Consider the following 27,497-nt stretch of genomic DNA (forward strand, 5'->3'; position numbering starts at 1 on the left):
GCTGGGGCAAGCTCAGAATAAACAACTTTTGCTTTTCCCATTTGGCTGGTCTCGGTTTATCTCCACAGCCTTCCAGATCTCAATAAGGGAGAGGTGGCTAGACAGGGTTTACAGGTTCCAGTGGCCAGACTTGGTGCATAGTTTACAGATCTGCTCCTTGATACCAGCAGTCACACCCATGTCACATGTTTCAGGAGTGATCAGCCCAATATTTAGAAGAGTAAAGTTGATAGCCACCTGCCATTCCTATAATGGACTAATAAAAGCAAATACAGGGGCGCCTGGGTGGCTCAGTGGGTTAAAGCCTCTGCCTTCGGCTCAGGTCATGGTCCCAGGATCCTGGGATCAAGCCCCGCATTTGGGCTCTCTGCTAGGCAGGGAGCCTGCTTCCTCCTTTCTCTCTGCCTACCTCTCTGCCTACTTGTGATCTCTGTCAAATAAAGAAACAAAATCTTTAAAAATATATATATATGCATATACATATATGCTTTCTCGTTCAAATCCAGTGTTCCCGATCCATAAAAACTACCAGCTTACTCTAATCACCCTAAACAGAAAATAACCAGATATCTCTACCTAATTTGAAAGTGATGGGTTACATTTCCAGGAAATTCATTATATACCATTTAAAAGATTGATTGGATTCAAGGTAGGAAGCCCAAAATAAGGTGTGTGTCAGAATCCCCCAGGAATGTATGTATTTGAAAAGCCTCCCTAGGGGATCAAGATGGGGACTTCCTGATTTGCGGGAGCTGCCTGTGAGGGTATTAAGGGTAACTGGTGTGATGCTCGCCATTGCATATCCTACCAATGGTGACACAGTATTTGAAATCCGAGTTAGTTTTATACTTTTTTTATTTTCTGGAAGAGGCGAGTGGCAGGGACTAACTACAGTCTCCTCACAGAGCACTCACCTGCCCAGAGCTCCCAACATTTCTTAAATTGAGATATAACAATTAGTTTCAAGAGTGTGACATCATGATTCAATATTCGTATATATCACAGAACGATCACAATAAATCTCAGTACCTTTCTCCACACATAGTTAGAAAGTTCTTTTTCTGAGGATGAGAACTTTTTGAGACCTCCCTCTGTAACCTTCAAACGTGCAATACAGTATTACTAACTATAGCCACCATACTACACATTCCAGCAACAAACTTTGTAACTGGAATTTTCTACCATAGCACTTCCCTTAAGTGAGTCTTCACTCCCTTGACTCTGCACATACTAGGTAGGCTTTTGTCAAATGAGCAAGTGAGCCTCGTCCAGCACTGGGAACATGTGTAGATCTGTGTTTTTATTTCTCTTAAATTTATTTTCTTATTTTTGTTTTGTTAGATCCGTACTTTTAAGAAGATTTTTCCAATATTGCCCTTAGCTTTGCCACCAGCAAATCCAAAATACGAGTAATGCCAGAAACTCAGCTAAGTCATTTTCGGCACCACGATGAAAGTCCAGTGAACTTTGCATTGGCAACTCCAATCTTGGAACATCTCCCCTATTTTTTATTAAAATATTATTGACCTTGAGAACAACAGGCAGTGTAATGGGATGGGGAGGTCACTCAAGATATCAGGATGACTTCTCACCACTCGGGGCCTGCCAAGTACTGATGGGTAAATAAGTCTCTCACTATTTCACCCAAAGATAATGTGTCCGGGTTTTAACAGAATCTTCTATAAACTGCCAATGTATTCCAAATTATTATTTTAGAAATCAAAGCTGAGCAGTTTTCTGTTTCCCTACTCTTTTAAAGGTCAGCTCTGGTCATTCCAGACCCTGTGGACTAAGTTCTTTCCTCCCCAGGTGGTAAGGTGATTAGAGTCCCCTGCTTTCTGTGATGTTTACACACATCCCACCCATGCCCTTTGGGGGTGGGGGGGATGCCTGGAAGACACACGGCTTAAGGCAGGAGATGGAAGGTGCAGAATGGCCATGAAGGTGACCTCCAGAGCGCAGATCCAGGTCCCACATGGGCTAAGCCACAGCGGGCATGATCTAGAACGTATACACCCACCATACCACGTATGTTGTCAGGAGTTCTATTAAGAATCACAGCAGGGCTGATCCCTGGCTTCTCCTGCCTCACACCACACAACTCCAATAGGGCCAATTTATAATGGCTTCAGCTCACCCCCAGGGTCCCACCATAAAAGGACTGTCACCAAAGGACAGGACTGGGGCCACCAAAGGTACACTTCTGAATGCTTTTTCAGCCCTCCTGCTGTCACCAGCTTGGAAGAAGTGAGAACTTGATGACACAGGACAGGGAGAGGAGGCAGAAAGGTCACCCGGCTCCACTCAAGTACGTCAGTGTGGAAAAGGGCCCAGCGGGGTAGGAGGGGCATGAACTTCCAAAGCCAAGTCTCCCAAAAAAGCTACAGTTCCAGAGGTCATTTCCGGGGCCCGTGAGTGAGAGACCCACCTGCCCGTGGTGAAGGCTTACCAACCACTCCCATTCTGGCTGCAAACATCAGCGAAATCCCGATGGGGAGACCAATCAAATAATACCCAATGGTGTTGACAATGGCCCCAGCCTTCTGGTTACCGCTCCCCCGAAGAATGCCTCCACCTGTGCACTGTAGGCAGAAACCATCCGTTGGTGAGAACGTTCCCCAAAGTCTTCGGAAAGACTAGCCATCCCCGAGCACGCCCCGTCCCCAAAAGACTCAGACTTAAAAATCCATCATCATGGACCAGTTTCTTTGTCAAGTGAATACGCTAAAAATATTCAGTATCACCTACCTGCCCCCCAACCCCAGCCGCTCTTTTCTGCTTAAATTTACCACCAACAGAAGGTACATTTAGATCATAAAGTTGCTTAAAGGAGTATCGCAGGACGTGGATGGCTTAGTCGGTTAAGCGTCTGCCTTTGGCTCAGGGCATGATCCCAGGGTCCTGGGATTGAGTCCTTCATTGGGCTCTCTGCTCAGCGGGGAGTCTTCTCTCGCTCTCTTTCTCTCTGCCACTGCCCACCCCCCCACTGGTGAGCTTGCTCTCTCAAATATAAGTAAGTAAAATCTTTTAAAAAAATAAAGGGAATATTGAAGAATACTTACAGCCAGAGCTTCAAATAGATGGGAAACAGCAGAGATCGGAATCACCTTAGCCACTAGAGCAATGATTTCTCTGTTAGGAAAAGAAAGCACGTGGTGATCGAAGGAGACAGACACGTGGGAAAAACCAGACTACTTGATTCAGGTGAGAGCACTTGGCTTCCATATACAACTGAACTGGCTTGTGCATTCCAGCCAACACCCAATTTGGGACAATCCTTCTGTTTCTTGGCCCACAGAGGAAACCAACCCAAGTCGATGCATCGCATGACTTGTAGAAGAAATATCTAGTCCAGTCAGCCAAGGCAGACAGTTCAATGATTTGGTACTCCACTGCCCCCACAAAGAAAATTTGGTTTATACATAGTGCCATCCTTCTTTTAACAGGATTCCATGTATATCTCTCCATGTGTCTGGAGAAACCACATGGAGTGGTTAAGTTTCTCCATGTGGAACCAAGGTAGGCAAATTATAAAGGCTATGGGTATAGTTTACGGAATTATCCACAGTTCCTAGAAATCGTCCCTAACCTCTACAGCTAGAGACTTTAATTTTAATGCCCACAGTTAAGGAGAAACTAGAAAATGTTGCCCCTGACCCAGGGAGGCAAAAATAAATCTGTAATACTTTCAAGTGATTAACAAATAAGCCTAGAATATTGTCTAGCAATAAATATTTGTTGAATGAATTAAACAAACAAACAAGAAATCCAGCACAGACCATGACAATCGCTCCCCTGCCCCTCCAAAAAAAGGACAGAAACACAGTTCTTTTCTTCAAATTGAGTTTTATTTTCGGAATATGCAACAGTTAAGAGGAATCAAACAATATGAAAAGGATATCGAGAAAAATCTTACTTCCGCTCTGTTCCCAGCCCACCCATTACCACCACCTCCCCCAAGATGAGGCAACAACAGTCCTTGGTACTGTTCTTATTTGTCCCTGTCCAGATACAAATGCACACTCTTATCTGCCCCTTCCAGCCTCCATCATTTCGTGTTCTAGCATTCTCTACACGGTGTTCCCCAACTTGATTTATCTACCTGATAGATTATATTCACTTCCACAGTCTACCAACTGTATTATCTTTTATGTGCTGCTGAATGTGGTCCACAATATATTTTTCTGGATTATAAGACAGAAGTTAATAAGTGAGATTTTGTCTGCAACTTTCTTTTTCTCTTGTACAAACTCTGTCAGATTTTGGTACCGATATTCTACTTTTGCTTAGTCCTAAACAGAGTGTGGAAATTTTCCTTTTTCTGGTCTCTGAAACAGTTCGACAGCATTGGAGTTACATTTTGAAGGTTCTATAAAATTCTCCTTTGGAACATCCAAGGATTAGCGCTTTTTTGAGATTTTTCAAATAAATTTTTCTTATTTCTTCTAAGGAAATCGGTCCAGTTAGCCCTTCTATGTTTTCCAAGGTATGTTTTGGTAACTTATTTTCCTAGAACGTTATTTATTCCTTCCAGATTTTTTTTTTAGTTTACTTGCAAAAGTCATGCAAACTAGTCTCTCATGGTTTAAAAAAATGATAGTTCTTTTAGTAATTTCCTCCTTTCTTACTTTGAATCGAGCTCTCTCCCTTTTTCCTCTTTGATTAGGTTAAATGTCCATATTGTTGTTAAAAGTCTATGTCACCGATGCGGCCAGTTCCTGCTGATCCCCGCCAGCTCGTAAGTAATTTGATTTTCTGAGTTTTCTCTGTCTCGTAATATCATCAAGGCTATGGTTTGTGGGCCTTTTGTTTTCCCATGCTTTTGCCTGCCCTGCACGGCTTCCAGAAGTGGACAGACTCAGGATCCAAGGTCTGCCCTGTGCCTACTGAAACCATCAGCACAGATACACATCTGAGGATGTTAATTCTGATTCACTTGTAAGATCACGAGAATGATTTCTGGTTGCCTTTCCATTCACTCTCAAGTGAGGCACACTTAAACACTGTATTTCCCCACAGCGAAATGGCTGAGGCTGAAAGAGGACAACCCAAGATCAGAAGGCAAAAGACAGGGGCGCCTGGATGGCTCAGTCAATTAAGAGTCCGATTCTTGTTTTGGCTCCGGTCATGATCTCAGAGTTGTGAGGTCGAGCTCTGTGTTGGGACTCCGTGCTGAGCGTGAAGTCTTTTTGAGAGTCTCACGCCCTCTCCCTCTGCCCTTCCCGCTCGTTCTCTCTCTCTCTCTCAAATAAATAAATATATCTTAAAATTTAAAAAAAAAGTCAACAGACAAATACCCAAAGAATGAACTGGGAACAGCAGGCCTGTCCACCATCTGCTTTTTAAATCCATGAAGGAAAAGTCAATTTTGCATTTTGTAATTGCTGATGAAAGAATCCCAAATCAGGGGCACCTGGGTGGCTCAGTGGGTTAAGCCGCTGCCTTCGGCTCAGGTCATGATCTCAGGGTCCTGGGATCGAGTCCCACATCAGGCTCTCTGCTCAGCAGTGGGCCTGCTTCCCTTCCTCTCTCTCTGTGATTTCTTCCCTTCCCCTCTCTCTGTGATCTCTTCCCTTCCTCTCTCCTACTGTGATCTCTCTGTCAAATAAATAAATAAAATCTTAAAAAAAAAAAAGAATCCCAAATCAGGGGTTCCTGAGGGGCTCAGTAAGTTAAGCATCTGCCTTTGGCTCAGGACATGATCCTAGGGTCCTGGGATCAAACCCCGAATTGGGCTCCCTGCTCAGCTGGGAGCCTGCTTCTCCCTTACCCTCCACCCGCCCCACCCCCCCCCCCCCCCTGCACTCATGATCTCTCTAATTCTCTCTCAAATATATAAATAAAATGTTAAAAAAAATCCTAAATCAGAATTATCCTTCCCATATATCCATGTAGTCAAAACACACCACAACCAACCCAACAGAACCCAAGAACCACAGAGCCAATCCATTCATTGCAAGAATTCTCAGTGATCAGTCTGAAAATGTGACTTTTTTTGAGATGATTCATTAGGAGGATTTTAACTTCAATTTGAACTGACGAGTATATGACCCAACTCGTCCAAACCAGGCACTTGGGCAGATTCTGAGATACCAAAATGATGCATGTCCCTGGGAACAGAATATTTAACTGGAAATGTAATCGATGGGACCCAAAAGGAGTTTCCTTCTTTAAAATACATACATATTCTGGGGCGCCTGAATGACTCAGTCTGTTAAGCATCTGCCTTCACCTCAGGTCATAATCTCAGGTCCTGAGATCAAGCCCCACATCGGGCTCCCTGCTCAGCAACGAGTCTGCTTCTCCCTCTCCCTGTGTGATCTCTCTCTCTCTCAAATAAATAAATAAAATCTTTAAAATACACGCATATCGGGACACCTGAGTGGCTCTGTGGGTTTAGCCTCTGCCTTCAGCCCAGGTCACGATCTCAGGGTCCTGGGATAGAGCCCCATGTCAGGCTCTCTGCTTAGCAGGGAGACTGCTTCCCCCTCTCTCTGCCTGCCTCTCTGCCTACTTGTGATCTCTCTCTCTGTGTCAAATAAATAAATAAAATCTTTAAAACTAAATAAATAAAACAAAATACATGCACATCCCAAACACCAGCAGCATCTATCAGAAGATTCTGGATGATAAATTAGCTCCCAGAGCGGACCCATTCTTCCCAGGTATACGGCAGCGGGTTTCTGATCTTGCAAATGGCTCAGAGACCCTCTGCGAGGCAGCTCTCCCAGGAAGGCATCTACCCAACCATTTTTTTACTGCAGATTTCACATTTCAAGAAAACCTCCACACTCACCGGTCGGTAGTGAAAATATACCCCACGAGATCCTTACAGCTTAACATCAGGACACAGAAAGTTACAGCAAAGAGTCCTGGAGGTAAAAATGGTAGAGAGACAGCGCAGTGAGAAGGGAAGGCTGTCGGGAACTGGGCAGCTGGGCTTCCCGTGCAAAGACCCATGTTCAGGTGAGTCACTGATGGGAGACTCTAAGCACCTGTGACCAGCAGGGAGACAGCCGATGACTTCTTGGCTTGCTGGATGTTTCCCGCGCCCAGTGCGTTCCCCACCCGGACGCTGGCAGCCACACTGAAGCCTGAAGGTATCTGAAATACAAAAGGAAACATACAGTAATGACAAGGAAAAGAGCAAGCAAGGAGCAGAGAGGCAGCCCTGCCTCCAGAGTCCATTCTGAGCCCAACTGTGAACCTTCTCCAGGACAGAGGTGTCACTTACGGGGCTTTTAAAGTATGCAATGGAGGCTTATGTTCCTCCTTCCTCATGTGGGAGGGGGGACCGCCAGGAGCCCAAGCTAAGTCTGAGAGACCAACAACGGATCAAGTTTAGAAGACAGGGGCAACTGGGTGGCTCAGTGGGCTAAGCGGCTGTCTTCCGCTCAGGTCGTGATCCCGGAGTCCTGTCATCGAGTCCCACATGGGGCTCGCTGCTCAGCAGGGAGTCTGCTCCTACCCCCACTGGTGCTCTATCTTGCTCACTCTCTCTAATAAATAAATAAAGTCTTTAAAAAAAAAAGTTTAGAAAACAGAATCCTAAACAGGTGCCCTTCCACCTTCCCCCAAATCTTAGGTGAAAAGGAACTTAAGAAAACAGAAAGACGCATACCAAGCTGAGAGCAGGCTACCCTTTTGTGGGGGGTGTCGGGGAAGGACAGGATTAAGAGTGGTGTTAAAGCAGACCCAGGAAGGCCAGGATGCCACAGTGGTTAGGAATGGGTATTTCCTTTTTTTTTTTTTTTTAAGATTTTATTTATTTATTTGACAGAGATCACAAGTAGGCAGAGAGGCAGGCAGAGAGAGAGAAGGAAGCAGACTCCTTGCTGAGCAGAGAGCCCGATGTAGGGCTCGATCCCAGGACCCTGGGATCATGACCCGAGCCGAAGTCAGAGGCTTTAACCCACTGAGCCACCCAGGAGCCCCAAGGAATGGGTATTTCTGAAGCCACGTGCCTGGGTTCAAGTCCTGATGCAGACATTTATCTGCTGGGCGACCCCGAGTGAGTTACTCACCCTCTCTTGCCCTCAGTTGCTTGCTGTGAATGGGATCCTGTAACAGAGCCTAGCTTGTAGGGTTACTGTGGGGATGGGAGGAGTCCATATATGCTAGCTGCTTAGGACAAGGCCTCACATGTAGTAGCTCTTCAATAAAAATTAGTCATTACTAATACCTACAATTTTACCCCTGGTGAAAGCAGGATTAGGTTAAAAAAAAAAAAGTCATCAACCATTAGAACATGAATTTTGCCTCCTGTACAGACTGACCGAGGGGTAGGATGGCAGAAATCTCAGAGTGAGGAACACCGGAGACCTGCGAGACTGAGTACACACCGGAAACTCACTAGTGGGAGCAGACACACAGCTCTCCCACTGATCATGTATTAACTACCAAGGGAAAGAGCCGACAATACCTTAACCACGAAATGAGTTAGTATCACCCATCGTGGAACAAATCCAGGTCACCGGACAGAACATGCAAGAAGCACACAGCGATACTTCTGTTGTATTCCTGCCAAAAATGCAGACTCGGAAACCATTCACAAGGAAGTGTCACCTCCGCGCATTGAGGGGAAGTCTGTATAAAGTGCCTCTGTTCTTCAAAAGGTCAAGGTCGAGAAAGACAAAGGAAGGCTGGGGATCTGCTCTAGATTAAAGAAGATTAAGGAAGCCTAACCCTTTAGGGGCATCTGGGGGGCTCAGTCAGTTGAGCGGGGGGCTCAGTCAGTTGAGCTCCGACTCTCGGTTTTGGGTGAGATCACAGTCTCAGGGTCCTCATCTTGGGTCATGGGATAGAGCATTGGGCTCTACGCTCAGTGAGGAGTCTGCAACATTCTCTCCCTCTGTATCTATCTCCCCACTTTCACTTGTCTTTGCACCCACATCTGCACACTCTCAAATAAATACATTTTTTTTTTTAAAGAGGGAGCAATTGGGCAGCTCAGTGGGTTAAGCATCTGCCTTCCGCTCAGGTCATGATCCCAGGAAGCTGGGATCAAATCCCACATCAGGCTCACTACTCAGCAGGGAGTCTGCTTCTCCTTCTCCCCTCTCCTCCCCGATCAAACGCTCTTTCTCAAGTTCATTCATTTTTTTAGAAAAGCATAACACTTTAGTTCCAGAAGAAAAGTAGTTTTAAAGGACATTATCAGAACAATGGGTGGTATTGGAATACAGGTTGTGGAGGTGATGGGTAGATACACAGATTGATCAATAAAGTGAGGAAACAGGCCAAAATGTAAACAGCTGGGGAACAGGAGGAGTAAAGGATACAAACTCTTGTTTCGATTAGAGAAATACAAGGGTAAATTCTTGTAAGCTTTGGAAAGCATATGGCAATATATGCAAAAGACATAAAACTGTAATTAAGTTTCACTTTTAGGAATTTATTTTAAGGTAAGATGTAAAGATACTTTGTTCTAAAGCATGGAATATTTAATTCTGCAGTAAGAAATGGGTTTAAAAATTATACATGTAAGGAGACATCGGTATGCATTTTGATTTGGATATACTTACAGAACTTACTAAAATTTAAAAATATAAATAAAATATCAAGAGTTGAAGTGGTGAATACAGGTTTAGAAATTCCGCCAAACATAGAATAAAAGAAAAACAAAAATCAGAGTTCTTTGGGAGATTTATTCTTTAAAAAAAAAATGGGAGATATGGGGGCATCTGGGTGGCATAGTCAGTTAGGCATCCGACTCTTGGTTTCAGCTCAGGTCTGATCTCAAGGTCGTGAGATCAAGCCCGGAGTCCTGCTCCATGCTCAGCGGGGAGTCTGCTTAAGAGTGTCTCTTCCTGGGGCACCTGGGTGGCTCAATGGGTTAAAGCCTCTGCCTTCAGCTCAGGTCACGATCCCAGGGTCCTGGGATCAAGCCCCACATCGGACTCTCTGCTCAGCAGGGAGCCTGCTTCCTCCTCTCTCTCTGTCTGCCTCTCTGCCTACTTGTGATCTGTCTGTCAAATAAATAAATAAAATCTTTAAAAAAAAAAAAGAGTGTCTCTTCCTCTCCCTCTGCCCCTCCCCCTCAAGTGCGTGCCTGCGTGTGCGCACGCGTGCTCTCTCTCTCTCAAACAGATACATCTTTTTTAAAAAAAAGTAAATACATATTTTACATAATTCTTAAACATAACCAGACCCAAGGTGGGGCGGGGGGTGGGGGTGCTAAGCATTAGTGTGCTGTCTCCAGTCCCTTCCACATTATAATTCTCCCTTTCTAAGGGACTGGGCTAGAGAAGAAAACCCTTCAGAATTTCTAGTTGCTGTTTTCAATTTTAAAACAAAATCTTTTTTAAAACAAAGTCAAAGGAAAGCCTCTAATAACTGGGATTCGTCTCTAGCACATGAAGATATTTCCTTTCCAAGGCTGAGTAATAGTCCATTGTACGGACAGACCACAGTGTGCTTCTCTGTCCATCTCTTTTTCTTTTTTTTTTTTTTAAGATTTTATTTACTTATTTGACAGATAGAGATCACAAGTAGGCAGAGAGGCAGGCAGAAAGAGAGGGGGAAGCAGGCTCCCCAGAGAGCAGAAAGCCCGATGCGGGGCTCGATTCCAGGACCCTGGGATCACGGCCGCAGCCGAAGGCAGAGGCTTTAACCCACTGAGCCACCCTGGCGCCCCTCTCTGTCCATCTCTTGATGGACACTTGGGTTGGTGCCACCTTTTGGCTATTGTGAACAATGCTGCTGGGGGCTTTGGTGTGGCTTATCTGTTGGAGACCCTGCTTTCATGTCTTTAGGGTCTAACCCATGAGGGGTCTGAAACCTCAGACCCAGGCAGCAGGGGAGCTCGGGGACCCACAGGAGCTAGGCTCTTCTTGCCACGCACCTAGCGCCATCGTCCTTCAGGCCCCCACCTGTACCCCACCCTGGGCATTTGAATAGTGACAAATGGAAAACATACATCATGTTTGGCAAGTGTGGTAATAAAGGACATGCCTGACCAGCCCTGAGCATCTCATTCTTCCCAACTTTCCATAGCTCCCAAGGAAGACCCCATCATTCCAAATGGACCCTCCCAGGCTCTGGGATGAAATTTTATTTTCCTGAATCAGTCTATAAATTACTGTGGGGCGCCTGAGTGGCTCAGTCGTTACGCGTCTGCCTTTGGCTCAGGTCATGATCCCGGGGTCTTGGGATCAAGCTCTGCATCAGGCTCCCTGGTCGGCAAGAAGCCTGCTTCTCCCTCTCCCACTCCCCCTGCTTGTGTTCCCTCTCTCACTAGGTCTTTCCCTGTCAAATGAATGAATGAATGAATGAATGAATAAGTAAATAAACAAAAATTACTCATGGGAGGAATAATAATACTTGTTCTTCAGACTCTGTTCAAGGGAAACATCTAGCACCTCTCCCCATGCCCGGCTCCCAGACACTCACCATGTACAAAATGACGGTCAGTTCATACAGGACAGACTGGGCTCCCAGCTCTACCATGCCGAGGATACCTGGTAGAGAGAAGCAGCTGACACCACACTTCCAGACAGGACCCCGTGTTCACACCAGCCATCACCACCTGCCCCCACACTGACCGCTCAGTAAGCTCCCGATCTCGTAGGCCCACCACTCCATGCACAGCATGAGCATCCCGGGGATAGCCAGGCTGAAAAAGGAGGCCCAGTCCTCCAAACACTCACGGGACCACCCTGTAACAGTGGGGACATAGACCTATTAATGACACACAGGTGGCTGGGTCAGGCCTCAACCCAAGACAAAACCCGTGTCCAACCTGGAACGCAAACGTCGGTCTTTACCTCCCCAGGTAGCTTGGTGCAGGTTCCTCCCAAGGATGTAGAAGAAAAGGAGGAGTGCCAGGGTGAACTGGGAAATGGTATTTGCCAGTGCCGACCCCCTGGAAAGAACAGTCCCAGTGAGGGGAGGTGCCCGTCCTCCATGCTGCTGGGACCCCTATGTATGCCCCGAATGTGTCTTCTTTCTGGGGCAGCCTCACTGTCCGGAGAATGTATTCCAGAGTGGCCCAGGGAGGGGACCACACAAAGACACGTTGACCAGGTCTAGGTTTCCACCCCTCCCACCATCCTGCCCTGGAAAAGCCACACAGACATTCCTTCCCCGTCCCAAGGTCATTCCTTCCCCCAGTCCCCAGGTCACTCCTTCCCCCCATCCCAAGGTCATTCCTTCCCCCGTCCCAAGAATCAGTTGCACTCACATCACCCCAAAATGCAGCTGATGAAGAAAGAGATAGTTGAGGAGGGCATTGACAAGGTTGGCTGCTACTCCGGTTAGGACCTGGGGTACTACGATTCCCTGAAAGAGAGACCACACCCCATGCTGGAGACCAAGGAGCGGGACTGCCACTTCGTCCCCAAATACACAGGCAGGGAGGGCTGCTGCAGGCATGCCCCAAGGACGTAACTGGATGCCCATCCTCACTGTTCCTACCTGCCTGCCTCCTATACCCTTCTTCCAGGGCCAGGAAACACGGAGCTCTGGCCACTGGCAGGCAGGCAGGTGAAAACGAGGCCAGGAGACAAATCGGTTGGCCTTCCAGAGTGCAAGGACTGACAGGGACGGAGTATAAACAAGTCACGTTCAGCACTGGATGGTGCGTGAGAGCTCAGCGCTTTCTTGACCAAATGGCAGTTCGATGATGTAAGAAAACCTAGGATGACCTCCCAAACCTAGAATGTGGGAAGCACTCCATCACACCTGCTCTGCTTGCAAGTACAGGGCAGAAAATTCCAGGCTATCCGGCATCTCAATCGAAGACTTCCAGCAGAAGGGGAAAACGACACACACAGGCTGGGGACGTACCGACCCAGCCACCAAGCATCGGGACAGAACCTCGGACACCAGGAAGCCAGCGGTGACCATGACAGGAGGTGCTGTTTCTCCGGCTGCAAACAGGTCACCTTGGCCCCTTCTCTGAATGCTTTTTCTCTAAGAAACCTGGCTCTCTAAAAATCCCAGAGCACAGGACATTTGGCTGTTTGAAGTCATCTCAGTAGACCTCAAAGATCCCTCAGCTGCCTGGGGGATTGAAGTCACTCTCAAACACACAAAAAGAAGCCCCGATTTCCATCTCAGCGGGGCTGGCTTCTCATGGGTTTCTGGACACGGCCATCTGCAGCTGAGCTCCCCAAGGAAGAGAGGTCTTAGTTAGGTCCACTTGGCAGGGCAGACCCTTTCCTGCTTTGCTCGGAGCCCACCAAAACATGGCTTCCCTTGGATTGCTCCTGAACTCTACTCTTCAGAATCATAGCTCTCTTTTCCCTCTGTTGAGTGAGAACCACACTTCTCTGACCTCCGCTATGGCTGCCACGACTCTGTCCTGCTGCGTGTTTGTCTCTAGTGGTCTCAGTAGTCCCGGGCTCCGGGACCAAGGCAAGGATCGTGGCCAACCACTACTATGGGTCACCAACTTTTATCAGGTGACCTGCTTAGTTTTTAGCAAAGGAGGCAGGTGACCACACCTACCTTTCAGGTAGAAAGTAAAGGAAGCAGCATGGTATGGGGTTGGCCCAGGGAAGGAGGTTTGGGAAGAGGCCCCTGCAGTTATCACAGAAGGAAGGAGGAGGAGAAGAGAGGAACCGAAGTGGGGGGCGGGGGGTAAGGAGGGGAGAGGCAGGACCTACAGGACCGTCCCTGATGGGCTGTGAGAGTGAAGGAAAGGATGGAGTGCCACATGAGGCCAGGTTACCCGAAGAAAAGATGTTGGAGGCCACTAACTAGGAGGGAAGGCAGGCAAGTGGAGAGGCAGGCCTGGGGGATGAGAAGGTCAAGGGCGCTATGTGCACAGGCCTCCCACGGTCAGCGGGCAAGACTGGTGGCTCGAGCTGGAAATGTGGGAGCTGTGGACACACAGATGGAAACCGAAAACATCCAAGAGACAGCTTCCCGCAGGTGGTCAGTGGAAGCTGGCGGGGTCACCTTCTCTAACCCTCCCCACTGAAAGTCTAAGCAGCCCCCTGGTTTCATCTAGGGCTCTTCCCAGCCTCCCCAACACTGTTAACATTGTCCCCAGCCCAGCTGCTTTGCCCCAGGATGGAAGCTGGGTTACACCCAACTCTTGGCTCTCCTGCCGGTCCCTTTAGCCAAGAGTCATTTCATCTTATAGGAAATATCCCAACATAGGACTTCCGTTGGTTCCACAGGACATGCCTTCTTGTTAGAGACCCACGGCATCTTTTGTCTGGACCATGTCTGTAACTCCCCTCTCCTCCTCCACCAATCCACTGGTTTCCACCAACTGAAATATCCTCAGCAGGGAACAAACACAGAGCCCCATGCGCTGAGCCCAGGCCAACCCACCTCCCTGGCTCTGTCCTCCACTGTGTCCCTCTACCGTGGTCGTGGTCTCGGCACTCCAACTCCTCAGTGACTCGGATGCCTTGGGAGCTCTGCATGCTCTCCAAAGCCCAGTAAATGCCTCCTGGCCCTTCTCGGCTCCGGGCTCCTCCTTCTAGGTCTCTCCCTGTCCCTCCAAGGATCGGAGAGAGGGGTCGTCACTCCCAGTCTTCTCACTGGACCAAACTGAGCCTGTGGTCAGAAGCCCCCGCATTTGCTGGGAGACCATCGGATACAAAGGAGGTCCTGAGCAGGCTGAGGCCTCTACGTGGGTTCGGACAAGGTTACAGGCTGACACCAGACATGGAGTCTTCTGCCTCTTTACAGACACTAATGAAGATTTGAAATGTTTCCTTCACAGGGGGAGCTCTTACGTTTAAGAACACTTAACAGCTGGAAAACCACCTCCCTTCTCTCTTCCCTGCTTTGGCCCCTCCATGCATCCTGGAGAGCCTGCTTCCATGGCCATGACCCACTGCCAGATACCCTCATTTACCTGGACCATCTGGAATCAAGTCCATGGTCCCAGGACCATGGCGTCGCAAATCCATACGTCCCGGCCCCGGTCTTTGACTGTTGCTGCTAGTCATGTGGAGGTCTGACCAACATGAGGTATAATTACAAGGTGGGCCTTCATGTCCCACTGAGGAGTTGTGGGGCCCTTTGGACAGATTGGAGCTGAACAACATTGGAGCCCGACAGGCGCCCTCTATAGGCCGCACAGCCACACACCGTCACTTCTAGGGAGCCAAAGACAGCTCCAGTGCTAACCCTATCCTGTCAATGACAATATTTCCAAGGGGGAATCGGATAAGATTTTTTCCAGAGCCAACAATAACGTATACTTTCCTTGATTTCACCTCATAAACCTCTCCACACCAAAGTCCTGCACCTTCAACACAGGGAAACGGACTTCGAGGGTTCCTGAGTATTTTAGGGCAACCCCTCCCCAACTGCATGAACTCCCATGAGCTCCCCCACCAAGGAGAGCAAAGAGTCTGTATTACCTGGTTGAGTAAATATTTCACTTGTAACATATAAAGAAAGGTTGCCTGCGAGAGAAAAAGAGATGAAGATTAACATTTTGGCCTTGCCACGCAGGTGTGAGGTGGGAACCACAGCTTGGCTGCCCCCGGCTCCCACATGGAGCCACAGAGACACGCCGTGACAGGAGGGGATGGGGGTGGCAGCCAAGGTGTCTGGGCCCAGGGTGTTCCAAGGGGAACAGTTAAAGAATATTAAGCACTAAAGACTTCAGGATAAATTCAAGACCACAGGGGCGCCTGGGTGGCTCAGTGGGTTAAGCCTCTGCCTTCGGCTCAGGTCATGATCCCAGGGTCCTGGGATTGAGTCCCGCATCGGGGTCCCTGCTCAGTGGGAAGCCTGCTTCTCCCTCTGCTTCTGCCTCCCCCCTTCCCTCTATTTCTCTGTCCCTCATGAGTAAACAGAAAATCTTTAAAAAGTGAAAAATAAGAAGTAAAATAAATAAATATGTAAGTTAAAATGAGGCCATTAGGTGGGCCCCAGGGCTGCCCCTGCTCAGGGGAACACCTGTGAGAAGAGGCAGCAAGAAGGAGGCCATCTACAAGCCACGGAGGGAGGTCTCCGAGAACACCAACCTGGCCACACCTTGACTTTGGACTTGCCCACTTCCACCAGTGTGAGAAATATCAATGTCTGTTGTTAGAGCCAGCCAGTCTGTGTTCTGTTTTATGACCACATGCAAAGCAAAGACAGGCTTACCACCCAGCTGAATAAAAGGAACTCTGTCACAGACCACACGTTATTGTGTCTAAGGTCGCACACTAAGGGGTCTATGTGATCACATACCATGAGGGGAAACAAACCTCGAAGTTCGGAGGCAGGCCCTGAGGGCTCAACACAGGGAAGAATTTACCACCACACCAAAAAAAAAAAAAAAAAAAAAGACTGAACTCCTTTCCGTGGATGATTCCGAAAGGTCCCTCCGGCTCTAAGAGTTCAGGATAGGGCCCCTTGGACTTGCTTTGACCCAGGTGTTTCTTGAAGGACAGACGTCCGTGTCTTTCAGGGACATAATTAAAGCCATGCTTCTTGAAAGAGCCAAAGTCATGTGTGCAAATCCCCTAGGACTGACCCAGACTGACCCAACACACTGAGCTCCCAGGTGTCCCAGCTGCCTTCTACCAGTGAACCTCAAGAAGGGGGCCTTGTAACCCTTGGACTTACAGGAAGAGCTGGAATGAAGGTCATGACGTAGTCCTGGGTAAGCCTATATGATGAAAAGAGAAAAAGGTGGCAGAGGTCTCCATTCCAAGGCCAGGGTAGGGAGGCTAAGCTAACTAACACCGCCTTTCCCATTCTTGGCTCTTCCCGAATTAATGGGTTTATCGTGCTAGCAAGAATGTGGAAATGGACACATAGACCTTATCAGCTTAGATCCCAGATGACCTCTCTTGGTTCTTCCAAATCTTTAAGCCTAGGAAAGGGTTTTTCAAACTCAGTACAATGGCCAGAGAATTCTCTACTGTGCTTTGAAAGAGGTTTTATATTCTCTCTGGCTTCTCCCCATACCAGTTCTGGCAACCAGAAGTACCTCCCAACATTGCCAAACGTCCCCAGGTTCACAGCCACTGGTCGAGGACAAGAACTTATTTGAACTAAACCAGCAGACCTCAAACTTGGCAGCAGATTAGAACACTCTAGGGGAACTTTTAAAGACACTGATGCTCACACTGCCCCCCCCCCCAAGGCTGGTTAAAACAGAATGCTAAGAAGGGGAGGGGGACCAGGTATGGATGGGTTTTTCAAATACCCAGGTGACTTGCAATATCAGCCAAGGTCAAGAACCACAAAACCATGAACAAATGCCACAAACTACTATGTCAAGTGGAGAATGTTTGCAAGTCTTGTTTTGCTCCCAACTTTTTACCCTGAAGTCAACTCAAGTGAGGACCAGTGTAGACCCTGGGTGCCAGGTGTGGACAGCAACACGGCCTGGTGGAAGCCAGCTGGGGGAATCCTTGGACCTCCCCTTCTCAGTGTGTGGCCTCTGTAATTCCCAGAGGCTAAACTAGGACAGGTCCATTTTTCTGCCCAGAGGGACCCAACCCCACCACGGAGCCGGCCCGCCTGACCTGGACACAGTCGGGTCCTGCCGGAAGAGCAGCAGGATCTGCTGGGTGTTGAGGAAGAGGGCCCAGCAGGGGAAGCAGCAGAGAAGGAGCACCAGGGTCCCCCTTTGCAGGATGACCCCGACGTGCTTCAGATTCTGGCTCCCGTATGTCTAGGGGCACAGTCAAAACAAACCCGTTAGCAGAGGAAGGGTACCCCCCACACCCCTGGCCCCGCAAAGGCCTGCAATTGGGATCCATAAAGATGGTCCTAAGACTTTGCCACACTCCTTAGGGTTTCGTGGTCTCAGACTTGGCTGCCCTTTGGAATGACCTGGAGGGCCTTCTGAAAACCCCGATGCCATGGTCCCACCAAAGACAAGTCAGGATTTAACACCCGCGAGGTGGGGCCGCAGAGAGAAGTCATTCTTGAAAGATCCCCATGAGATCCTAATGATCTACTGGTCAGCTGGAAACCTCTTAGAGATGCAGTATCCTGCTGCCTATCCCCCAAGCTCAGAGCAGAAACTCTGAGCTTCCAAGGGCTTCCAGAAGCCAAACTGTGCATGTCTCTCCCAGGCCCACATTCAGTGACGTCTATGTGGCAGCCTGAGACCGGCTCCAGAGAAAGTAGCTCCTCCTGCCACCGCAACGAGCAAACCATGCAGGTCAGGACATTTCCCTCCTCCCGCCCAAGACCTGGACATTCAACATTTACCAGCAGGCCACTGGTGGGAAGCCCCCACCCACCACTCCAAGGTAGCTCAGGTGGGCACTCAAGTTTGAGAAGCGTGGGACAGTGTCAAACTCAGGGATGTGGTTAGTACTGGGACTTATACACAGTGTCCCCTATGCGGTCAAAGGATAAATACGGCTTCCCAAGCCCGCAAACACCTGGCCACATTTCCAAGAAAGCAGGCAGTGGAAAGCAGAATGGAGGACTTGCTGTCTGGGAGTCCCTCCCTCTGTGCACGAAACCCTTCTTCCTGCCAGTGGGGCCCTGCCACCACGTGTCAAGAGTTACTTGCAGGGTCACCTGTGGTTTCCGTTTACCTGGGACATGAGGGTGTCACAAGCAGAAGATAAGCCAAAGCCCACGGAGACACCAGCGACATTGATAACCTGGAAAGAAACAGATGTCCATGCAGGGTAAAAGGGAGGCAGGAAGGTGATTTCTCTGTCCACCCAGATCAGAGGCTGCTGTGTGCCTCGGGCAACCCTCCCAAGTCAGCCGACCTAGCCCTGTCCCTCCCCTGGAGCCCTTGCACAAACACCCTGGGCCCACTAAAGGACTGGCACAAGTTTGGAGAGAGAAGAAAAAGTCTCAGCCAGAGGTTATTACCAAGCCCTTTCCTTCTGTAAGTCCTGGGCATTTTGATCCTCAATTTGGGGTTCCTCCCAATTTTAGGTTTGGACACCAGGATTTCACCTTCCAGTTCTATATCATGGAGATAGGAAGTGGGGACAGGAACCAGAGCTCCATGAATTACAAATTCACTGATCTGGGAGAATGAACAACAGCCCTCCAGAGATGTCCGGTCTTAACCCCCAGATCCCGGGAAAATGTGAAGTTACATGACAAAGGAGAATTAGAGTTGCAAACAGAAAAAAGGGGACAGCCCAGTCAACACCTTGTTTTTAGCCCAGCAAAGCCCATTTGAGACATCTGACCTCCAGGACCATAAGATAATGAACTGTGCTGGTTTAAGCCATTAAAGGATGGGAAGCAGCAAGAAGAAACCCATAAGGACAGCTTTCAGAAAGGCGTGTTAGGAAGTCCCATACATACCGCGATCGCAAGGGTGACTGCGTCCAGCTCCAGCTTCCCCAGGTGGCCACAGAACACGGAGCTTATGAAACTGATCAGAAACACCATCAACTGTGCCAAGAACTTGGAAGAGACAGAAAAGGAGCCGCAGGTGAGTCCCAACCATCACAGAGGGAGAAGGGCATGAGGTGCTGGCGGGGTGCCCCCCAAAATCAACTCTAGTCAGAAGTAAAGAAACGGGGTGGCTGGGTGGTGCAGCTGGTTAAGCATCCCTTTCTTGGTTTCGGCTCAGGTTGTGATCTCAGGGTCGTGAGATGGAGTCCTGAGTCAGGCTCTGTGCTTAGTATAATCTGCTCGAGATTCTCTCTCTCCCTTTGTCCCTCCCACTAGCACTCACTTGCTCTCAAGTAAATAAATAAAACTTAAAAAAAAAAGTAGGGGCTCCTGAGTAGCTCAGTGGGTTAAAGCCTCTGCCTTTGGCTCAGGTCATGATCTCAGGGTCCTGGGATCGAGCCCCGCATTAGGGGCTGTGCTCAGCAGGCAGCCTGCTTCCTCCTCTCTCCCTCTGCCTACCTCTCTGCCTACTTGTGATCTCTGTCAAATGAATAAAACCTTAAAAAAAAAAAAAGTAAAGAAATTCTGCCATCAGTGAGCCTCTGCCATCTTTCACAGGCAAATGTACAACTTCTGGTAGCTTTCTTGAAGGATATTAAAGAGTTTATTTGCAGTTGCGATCAGTATCAAATCTTTGAGAACTTCCCCGTTTTCTGAGTTGATTTTTCACGCTTTCGATTCTCAGGCCGGAGATCACAGACCTATTTTCTCTGAAATTCTCAGAGAATTCTCAGAGGCTGCCTTCTGGGATAACCCCCTCATTATCTCAAATTCCCAAGGAGGCCTAGAGGGAATACAACCTTCAAAAGTCAGCAAGAAGGGGCGCCTGGGTGGCTCAGTGGGTTAAAGCCTCTGCCTTCTGCTCAGGTCATGATCCCAGGGTCCTGGGATCGAGCCCCACATCGGGCTCTCTGCTCAGCGGGGAGCCTGCTTCCTCCTCTCTCTGCCTGCCTCTCTGCCTGCTTGTGAGCTCTCTCTGTCAAATACATAAATAAAATCTTAAAAAAAAAAAAAAAAAAGATTTTCCTTTAAAAAAAAAAAAAAGTCAGCAAGAAGGGCGCCTAGGTGGCTCAGTGGGTTAATGGCTCTGTCTTCGGCTGTGGTCATGATCCCAGAGTCCTGGGATCAAGACCCGCGTCAGGCTCTCTGTTCGGCGGGGAGCCTGCTTCCCCCTCTCTCTCTGCCTGCCTCTCTGCCTACTTGTGATCTCTGCCTGTCAAATAAATAAATAAAACCTTTAAAAGAATGGGGTTCTTCAATCGGAAGATCAGCTGGTTCTGGAAATTGTGGGATGAGAATCCCTTTAATTCCTGACTCCTTCAAGGGAAACAGACGCCTCTGCTCGCTAGCTGGGAGTCCCTGTTCTCAAATCCTGGTTTCAAGCTCTTTGGGTGGGCTCTTGGCCATCGCACTGTGGTTCCCGTACAGGAGGGGCCCCTGGGGACATTGCTCAGCCCATCAATGCCCCGCCCTAGCTCAAGTGACATCCCAGACATCTTTGGGGCTGTGGGATCTACCTTTCAACACCCCCACGCCCACCGCATCCACACACCCAGTCAAGGATGAGACCCATCATGGGGCCTGCTGCTGTGCCTGAGGAATTAGGCAATTCTGTTCCCCCCGCGTGGCTCACGGATGGCTGTCTCAGCAACAGCCTCACTGTCAGGGGCTAGCTGTAGTCAAATGCACAAATGAAATCATCAGACTGAGATCGTGTCTCTGTTTCTTCCCGCCACTGAAGCCCCGCTCGTGTTTTTACCCTGGCAGTATAACCAAAAGTCTTGACACCTGCAGGCTTTGGAAGGGAGCTCCCCAGGGCCGGATGACATAGAGGCAATGGCTAGAAGCCTGCCCAGTGTGCTCGCTATGTGAGCACCATGCCAGAAGCCCTGGTTTTGCCCCTTCCCGTGGATGCCTGAAAGCTCACTCCTGGTATTGAAAGGTTAACATTGGAAGGAGCTGCAAGGTCATGGGGTACAGCCTCATCACTGACACAGGAGAAAACCCAGGAAGCCCCAAAGCACACAGAGGTTCATCACAGAGGGACAACTGGGACCCAAGTCACTTGACTTACAGATGATCAACAAGGGTCAACATCTTTGGAGCACAAACCACACGCCAAGCACTGGGGACATGGACAGAAGCACAAGGAATGCTGTCACTCCATTCCTACCCTCGTGGGACACCCCCTAGCACAGGGGAAGAGGCTCAACATGAGATAACACGGCCAGTTACCCAGGAGATAGGCACTGCAAAGATGACAGGAGCTCCAAGAGCACAACCTGGGAGTCAGAGAAGGTTCTGGAAGAAATGAAGTTCCACAGACACCTGAATGGTGAACAGGCAGGAGGAAGGTGGGCTGTCCATCCAGGCAGAATGATGTTCCAGGCAGAGGAAACAGAGCAGCAGGAAGGTGTGGGGTCTGAGACAAGGCTGAGGGGAAGGACCACCAGGAACCAGACAAACTCCTGACAGGAGCCAAACCCCATAGGACCTCACGAGACCAACAAAAGAGGGTGACAAGCTCACATGCACATCCCCTCTGAAGAGGACTTTGGTGGCTGGCTCCACGTGGAGCATTTAGGGCGCCTAGCTAAAGGCAGAGGGCAGAGGGAGGCTGCCATGGTCCAGGCATGGAGCATGGATGGCAGAGGGGAGGTGAGGATCCCCTGGTGTCCCCCGCCCACCTGCCCCCACGCCCATCAGCCTTTGAAATGCCTCTTGTTCTTGGAGACCGTTATCCAGCCGCCCCTCACCCTGTGGGGCTGGCTCTGGTCCTCCTGCCCTGCAGCCCTAGAAGGCTCTCCAGCTCCCTCTCAGGCAGTCCTTTCTGCACACAGATGGAAACGAACTCTCTTGGTTTGGACCCAAGCTATTCCACACCATTTCCATCCTTGGCAATGCAGCGCACAGCCCATGCTCCTGGACAGAGTGCCATCCCTCTCTGGGATTATTTTCAGGACTCTGACCTAGTCTCGCGATAAAGGTAAAACACTTTAAAAAGGGGAGGGGGGCTCAGTGGGTTAAAGCCTCTGCCTTCTGCTCAGGTCATGATCCCAGGGTCCTGGGATCAAGCCCCGCATCGGGTTCTCTGCTCGGCAGGGAGCCTGCTTCCCCCTCTCTTTCTCTGCCTGCTTTCTCTGCCTACTTGTGATCTCTGTCTGTCAAATAAATAGAATCTTTAAAAAGAAAAAAAAAAGATACAATCCTAACCACCAGAAGGAAGCATGACTGAAATGCCCAAGCCTAGGTACTACAGCTACGTCTCTCTCTCACACAAATACGTTTTCTGCACCACAATTAAAACACAGTGACATGTGTTCTGATATGCACCACTCTCCCTTGTGTTAGGAATATTCTCTCTACAGGCCTCACCAAAAGCGCAATGGGAGAGGGGTAAGGGAAGTCCGAACACCTGAGCCTGAAGCCTATCTCAGATCCTCAAGGGTCCATGTTCACACGAGAGGCCTGGAAAGCAGATCGTGAGTGGCAGAGACAAAATCAGAGACAGGAAATTCAGACCAGGAATCCCACCTAATTGATGGTAGATCCTTGGAAAGCAGAGTATGGGACACTTAGCACAGAAGAAGGAAGCAACTATCTCCTCTCCCTTCAAGCCCCTCAGGAAATAGAACGCTCACAGCAGATGGAAACCAAGCTGTAGAAAGACCAAGAGGGGCTCCATATATAATTCACAAGAAACTGACCAGATGCCAGAACTCTAGGACCAGAACAAGAGGGGCTCCATATATAATTCACAAGAAACTGACCAGATGCCAGAACTCTAGGGCATCACTCGGTAAAGCCATCACATACAAACCCACTCTCAAAGGACTGGAAGGAAAATGCATTCCCAAATTATCTCAGTGGCGTTTTTCCTTCGGTTGCCTGGGTCTTCTAGTTTTTTTTCCTACAAGGACAAATATTAATTACATTCATAACTAACACAGTCCCATACATCTTTACGCTGTATACGCACGACATTAAAGGACCAAGCATGTCAGGCTGGTGCCCATCCTTGGAGACCTAGAAGGTCTCCTGCATCAAGGGGACCAGGTTACTTCGGAGACCTGCAGAGAGAAAGGACTGGTCCCAGGAGAGGCGGGGTCTCAGGAAGCTGCCTTGTGCTGTTTGTTGTTTTACTACATCAGTAACAGTCTTATGGAGAGAACTTTCTCACAGCGGCTCAGTGAGAGAAATCTGGGCAAGGATTATGAGCCTCAGTTTATGGATGGAAAAGCAGAGGCTATAACAGTGTAGGGACAGGGAATTACTCAAGGTCACACAGCTGTTTCTTAACCTGCCTTCTGAGATCAAAGCAGGGAACTGGTCCCCAGGTATGGAGAATGGAGATTCCAAACCATGCATTCTTTCCATTTTGCAAGAGAGCTTCACAAACACCTTTTTGGTGGATGGATTTTCATTTTCTGGCTTTCTCCCTGGCATTTCTCTTGGTCCCAGAACAGCACAGCAGGTATCACACGATCCCACCAACAGTGGTGCCAACGCGCCAGGAACACGCACCAGCCCATCTTAACCTTCACGGGTTCGTAATATCTATGCAGCAGCCCAAAACTTATCCCTTAAAACCACAACGGACTCTTCTTGTCCAATGAAATGACACACTCCGCTGACTCGAAAACCACCCGAACGGTCAGGAAAACAGGGACAGGATTCTATTTCTTGTGGTTTTTAAAACCCACATAACTTTCAACTAGATAATGCAGAAAAACCCCTAACCTAATGATGGGAAGAAACCTCAACCTCAAAGAGAACCACATAAAGAATTTTTTAAAAAATAAACTCACTAAGGGGAGGAGAGTATGGGGCAGAAAAGGATGCCTCTGGTTTCCTTCTGCAGAGTCTGAGTAACTCTGAAGGTTTTTGAGATCTTGATCCAGAACAGACAATTTCACCCCCTTCCTCCCTGCCTCACGGAGGATAATTTAGCTTAATTACTAAATTACTAATGTAGTTTAATCACTAATTACTAAATGGCTAATTTAATTACCCTGTCTTGGGTGAATTTAGCTACCTGAAGTCCCAACTCGACAGCTAGTTCTCAAACAATGTCAAACGGTTCCACGAACTTGTTTGCTTGATGGAGTCTGCACCCCGAGAATGCGCCCGGGAGAGCCTGGAGGCGAGCAGGTGCCGGCTACCTGGGGGCTCCCCACGTCCGGGCGGGTGCCAGAGGCGCGCGCTGTGCCAAGTGTGCCAGCAGCGCCCGGCGGTCCACCCCGGCGAGGGTGCAGAGTGCCGCACGCGGCACCCGGACGCGGGCCCGCCGGGCTCTCTCTGGACACCGCGTCCCCCAGCGCCCGCCCGCCGGCCGCCAGCTCACTCATTCCCTACCCCCACTCCCCGGTCACCCGGGACCACACGCGCGTCCCGGGTCCCCGACGCGCGGGGCCGACCTCCCACCGACGCCGCCTTACTCACCGCGGGGCCCGCCAGAAGCAGGAGCGCTCGTAGCTCCTCTCGGAAGCCGGACAGCAGCGGGCAGCGCGGCCCGGGGCTCTCGGGGTCGGCCTCCTGGCTTCCCGGCCCGGGGCTCTCGGGGCCGGCCCCCTGACCTCCGGGCCCGAGTCCCTGGCCTCCCGGACCGGCCCCCTGACCTCCCGGCCCGGGCCCCTGACCTCCCAGATCGGCCCCCTGGCCTCCCGGCCCGGGCTCCTCTACAGCCTCCATGCGCCTGGCGCTCTGCCTTTGGGGAGCGCAGAAGGGGCCTGTGAAAGGGCACAGGACCACCTCTGCGCTCTGCGTTTGAGGGGCGCAGAGGCGGCCTCTGAAAGAGCACAGGGCCACCTCTGCGCTCTGTGTTTGGGGAGCGCAGAGGCGGCCTCTGGGAGGACTCAGGGCCGCCCCCGCCCCAGTCCCCGCCCCGGGCCGCCTGCCTAGCATTGCGAGCCCGCCAGCAGCCCAGGGCCCAGCCGGGCGTGCCGCCTGTCCGGCCGCGACCTTGGGCGCATCCCTTGCATCTCCGCACGAGCGTGGACGCCCGCGGGTCTCGCAGAGGCCTACATACTCCCGGACTGGGAACCCAAGAGGTTGCACAAGGTCTGGGACCAGACGGAAAGCGTTTTGGGCGCCTGGAGCCTCCGAGCCTCGGATGCCACGGTTTGCCCGTGTCTTGGGCCTTGCGCCGAGGGCTTCAGGTTGTGAAACGTGTGGCAAAGAAGAGCCTGGAGTTCTCACTTCGCCAGGGCTGTCGGCCAGGGGCGCGGGCTGGGCGCTCGCCTGCATCTCGGGCACCTGAGCTTTGGTGGGACTCGCTCAGCGCAGTGCGCTTCAACACGCGCTTTTTGAAGCTGCGTTTGGGACATGCGTACTCCTCCTCGCCCACCAACTGTATTGAAAAACTTAGTATCTACTAAAATAGAGCAACAAGCCCACGTTTTCCAAATAGAACTATGCGGGTACTCCGGCCTCTTTGTTTATTTACCCATCAGCCTGAAGTGGTGGAACAAAAGTTTGTGAGCGTTAACAAACTCCGACTCGGGAGACACCTGCCACCCGCAGAGCAGAGCAACTTGCTTGCCTCCCAAAGCCTCAGTTCCCTCCTTTGTAAAACTGAAATGGCCTGTCCATCACTGGTTTGGGTGAGGACTCAGTAAGCTTGTGAAGGTGGACCCCTCGGTTTTCAGCCTGCTAAACAGTAATTGCCTAGCAGAAGTTAGTCCCTATGACAGGATGATTTCCCTAATAGTCGAAATGCCTTTGGTTGTAATAAGTGATTCAACTTTGGGGGCTCACATAACTAGAAAGTTTGGACTCCGGGATTTTAAAGTAAGATCTTACGCGTTCTCCCTCGCGCCCCCTTCCACTCTCCTCGTCCTCCCCTCGTTTTTTTATTCTCTCCCCAGTTTCATATTTTTCTCTGTAGGCAACCTTTCTTTGCCTGGAGGGGGCAGGGTGACCTTCAGCAACACTCACCCCTTTCTTTTCCACCTCCTAAACCAGGTAATAAGACCCTCCCTTTTCTAAATGGAAACAGACAAAAAAAAAAAAAAAAACAGAGAGGAAACTTATGTTTGTAGGTTTCATATGTAGGTTTCTTGCTCACTTTGAAACAATCATCCTGGGTAGGGGAATAGGGTGGAATGTTTCGCTGGAGGGCACCCTGCACTCAGCTCTGTCCCAAAAGGCCTGGGTGCTAGTGATGAGGGAAACAAAGGCAAGACAAATGTAGCTTAAATTAAATCTTCTTCCAGCTTGCATCCCACTGATAAATACCTGAAATTTATAGAGTGTGACCTTCCTCAAGGAATTCATGGCTGCCTTCCTGCCTTAAGGTTTCTGTTTTATTAAAGACTAAAAGTGACTTTATCTTAGCAGCTAGCAGCTAGCCCTTCAAGGTCCCGAAAGCCTTGCTTTCCAGTTCCTTAGAAACTTATGCTATTCCTAAGCCCCATTAATTAAAAAGTATTTTTTTAACACTTCACAAAACCAGTGCCACTCTTTTCTGTCCACGGGTCCTGTCCCCATGCTATAATGCAATCACCTTTTTGCACCAAAAACATCTCAAGAATTATCTCTTAGCTGTCCACTTACAAACCCAAAAGCTTCCAAATGTCACCACTGTAACTGCTAATAGACCCACCAGAATTTCATGTAGGGAGTGGAGGAGGAGGTGTGAGTCCCCACCAGACAAAAGCCCTAGGCTGGGCACTAGATCTCCAATCATTGCTATTCTTGACTTGAACAGCCTTCTGGAGTTCTGGCCAATGCAATTATACATATAACAAATGCAATATTTAAATATTAGGAAAAAGAAGTAAGATCTTGAAATTACAATTACACACAATCCAAATAAATAAAAAAATCCAAATGGGAAAGAAAGCTAACAGAGTAAGTAACAAGGTTTAACAAGTTGCTACATGCAAGTTCTTAACAGATAGTATCAGTCTTTTAAATTGGTAACACCAGGGGCGCCTGGGTGGCTCAGTGGGTTAAGCCTCTGCTTTCGGCTCAGGTCACGATCCCCTGAGATCCAGCCCCGCATGGGGCTCTCTGCTCAGCAGGGAGCCTGCTTCCCCCTCTCTCTGTCTGCCTCTCTGCCTACCTGTTATCTCTCTCTGTCAAATAAATAAATAAGGGGTGCCTGGGTGGCTCAGTGGGTTAGGCCGCTGCCTTCGGCTCAGGTCATGATCTCAGGGTCCTGGGATCGAGTCCCACATCGGGCTCCCTGCTGAGCAGAGAGC

General features: G+C 49.5%; 1 protein-coding gene across 4 annotated transcripts in view; it reads right to left on the reverse strand.

The window, feature by feature from the left end:
• LOC132004568 (multidrug and toxin extrusion protein 1-like) overlaps positions 1–27,497 on the reverse strand; it is a 53,728-nt gene that overhangs the window by 10,060 nt on the left and 16,171 nt on the right. For 2 of the 4 annotated variants that reach the window (XM_059381122.1, XM_059381123.1), the window contains 13 exons: positions 19,201–19,302; positions 18,465–18,533; positions 17,436–17,584; positions 16,528–16,570; positions 15,327–15,371; positions 12,182–12,279; positions 11,766–11,863; positions 11,544–11,657; positions 11,392–11,459; positions 6,996–7,104; positions 6,797–6,872; positions 3,063–3,132; positions 2,450–2,582 (listed from right to left, as the gene is read on the reverse strand). In XM_059381122.1, the coding sequence (XP_059237105.1) occupies positions 2,450–2,582; positions 3,063–3,132; positions 6,797–6,872; positions 6,996–7,104; positions 11,392–11,459; positions 11,544–11,657; positions 11,766–11,863; positions 12,182–12,279; positions 15,327–15,371; positions 16,528–16,570; positions 17,436–17,584; positions 18,465–18,533; positions 19,201–19,287 (1,159 nt within the window). In that variant the 5' untranslated portion in view covers positions 19,288–19,302. Of the gene's footprint in view, positions 1–2,449; positions 2,583–3,062; positions 3,133–4,372; positions 5,034–6,796; positions 6,873–6,995; positions 7,105–11,391; positions 11,460–11,543; positions 11,658–11,765; positions 11,864–12,181; positions 12,280–15,326; positions 15,372–16,527; positions 16,571–17,435; positions 17,585–18,464; positions 18,534–19,200; positions 19,303–24,735; positions 25,088–27,497 lie in introns of those variants that run through there. The other 2 variants (XM_059381121.1, XM_059381124.1) reach the window with 2 other exon arrangements.

Source organism: Mustela nigripes, chromosome 16 (assembly GCF_022355385.1).
Source record: "Mustela nigripes isolate SB6536 chromosome 16, MUSNIG.SB6536, whole genome shotgun sequence".
NCBI lineage: Eukaryota > Metazoa > Chordata > Mammalia > Carnivora > Mustelidae > Mustela > Mustela nigripes.